The sequence below is a fragment of the Lethenteron reissneri genome, unplaced genomic scaffold (genome assembly GCF_015708825.2).
Source record: "Lethenteron reissneri isolate LAM-NWPU_2019-01 unplaced genomic scaffold, ASM1570882v1 scaffold_151, whole genome shotgun sequence".
In the NCBI taxonomy this organism is placed as follows: Eukaryota; Metazoa; Chordata; class Hyperoartia; order Petromyzontiformes; family Petromyzontidae; genus Lethenteron; species Lethenteron reissneri.
Window position 1 is genome coordinate 1,265 of NW_026891234.1, and position 1,236 is coordinate 2,500.

The window sequence follows — 1,236 nt, forward strand, 5'->3', positions numbered from 1 at the left end:
CCCCGTGTCTCTCTTCCCGTGTCTCTCTCCCCGTGTCCCCGTGTCTCTCTCCCCGTGTCTCCGTGTCTCTCTCCCCGTGTCTCTCTCCCCATGTCCCCGTGTCTCTCTCCCCGTGTCTCTCTCCCCCCGTGTCTCTCTCCCCGTGTCCCCATGTCTCCGTGTCTATCTCCCCGTGTCTCTCTCTCCGTGTCTCTCTCCCGTGTCTCTCTCCCCGTGTCTCCGTGTCTCTGTGTCTCTCTCCCCGTGTCTCTCTCCCCGTGTCTCCGTGTCTCCGTGTCTCTCTCTCCGTGTCTCCGTGTCTCTCTCCGTGTCTCTCTCCCCGTGTCTCCGTGTCTCCGTGTCTCTCCCCGTGTCTCTCCCCGTGTCTCCCTAGCCCCGTGTCTCCGTGTCTCTCTATCCCTGTCCGCCTCCGTGTCCGCCGCCTGTCCCACTGCCCCGTCCGTGTCCCCCCCCACCCCCCCCCCCCCCCCCACCCCCACCCCGGTTTTGTCTCTGTCTGGCCAGGAACGACTGTCCGGGTCCCGTGCTCACGAGACGCAGATCAGAAGACTTCCTCTGCAGAGACAAACCCTGGGAGACACGGAGACACAGAGAGACACACAGTGAGACACACAGAGACACAGAGACACACACAGAGACACAGAGAGACACACACAGAGTGAGGCACACACAGAGACACACAGACAGGAACGACTGTCCGGGTCCCGTGCTCACGAGACGCAGATCAGAAGACTTGCGCTGCAGAGACAAACCCTGGGAGACAGAGACACACATAGAGAGACAGTGAGACACACACAGACAGAGTGAGACACACAGAGACACACAGAGACACACACACAGACAGAGTGAGACACACAGACAGAGTGAGACACACACAGAGACACACAGACAGGAACGACTGTCCGGGTCCCGTGCTCACGAGACGCAGATCAGAAGACTTCCTCTGCAGAGACAGACCCTGGGAGACAGAGACACACACAGAGTAAGACACACAGAGACACACAGACACACACAGAAACACACACAGACACACACAGACAGAGTGAGACACACACAGAGACACACAGAGACACACAGACAGAGTGAGACACACAGACAGGAACGACTGTCTGGGTCCCGTGCTCACGAGACGTAGATCAGAAGACTTGCGCTGCAGAGACAGACCCTGGGGGAGACACGGAGACACAGAGAGACACAGTGAGACACGGTGAGACACACACAGAGACACACACAGAG

The 1,236-nt window shown here is 58.8% G+C and overlaps 1 protein-coding gene across 1 annotated transcript in view; it reads right to left on the minus strand.

Moving 5' to 3' along the window:
- Window positions 1-685: 685 nt before the first annotated feature.
- Window positions 686-1,236, minus strand: part of LOC133362515 (protein Hook homolog 3-like) — a gene marked incomplete at its 3' end in the record, with an annotated part of 16,875 nt that continues 16,324 nt past the window's right edge. Inside the window, exon 6 of the mRNA XM_061581463.1 lies at window positions 686-753. Coding sequence (XP_061437447.1) covers window positions 686-753 — 68 coding nt within the window. The remainder of the gene's footprint in view (window positions 754-1,236) is intronic.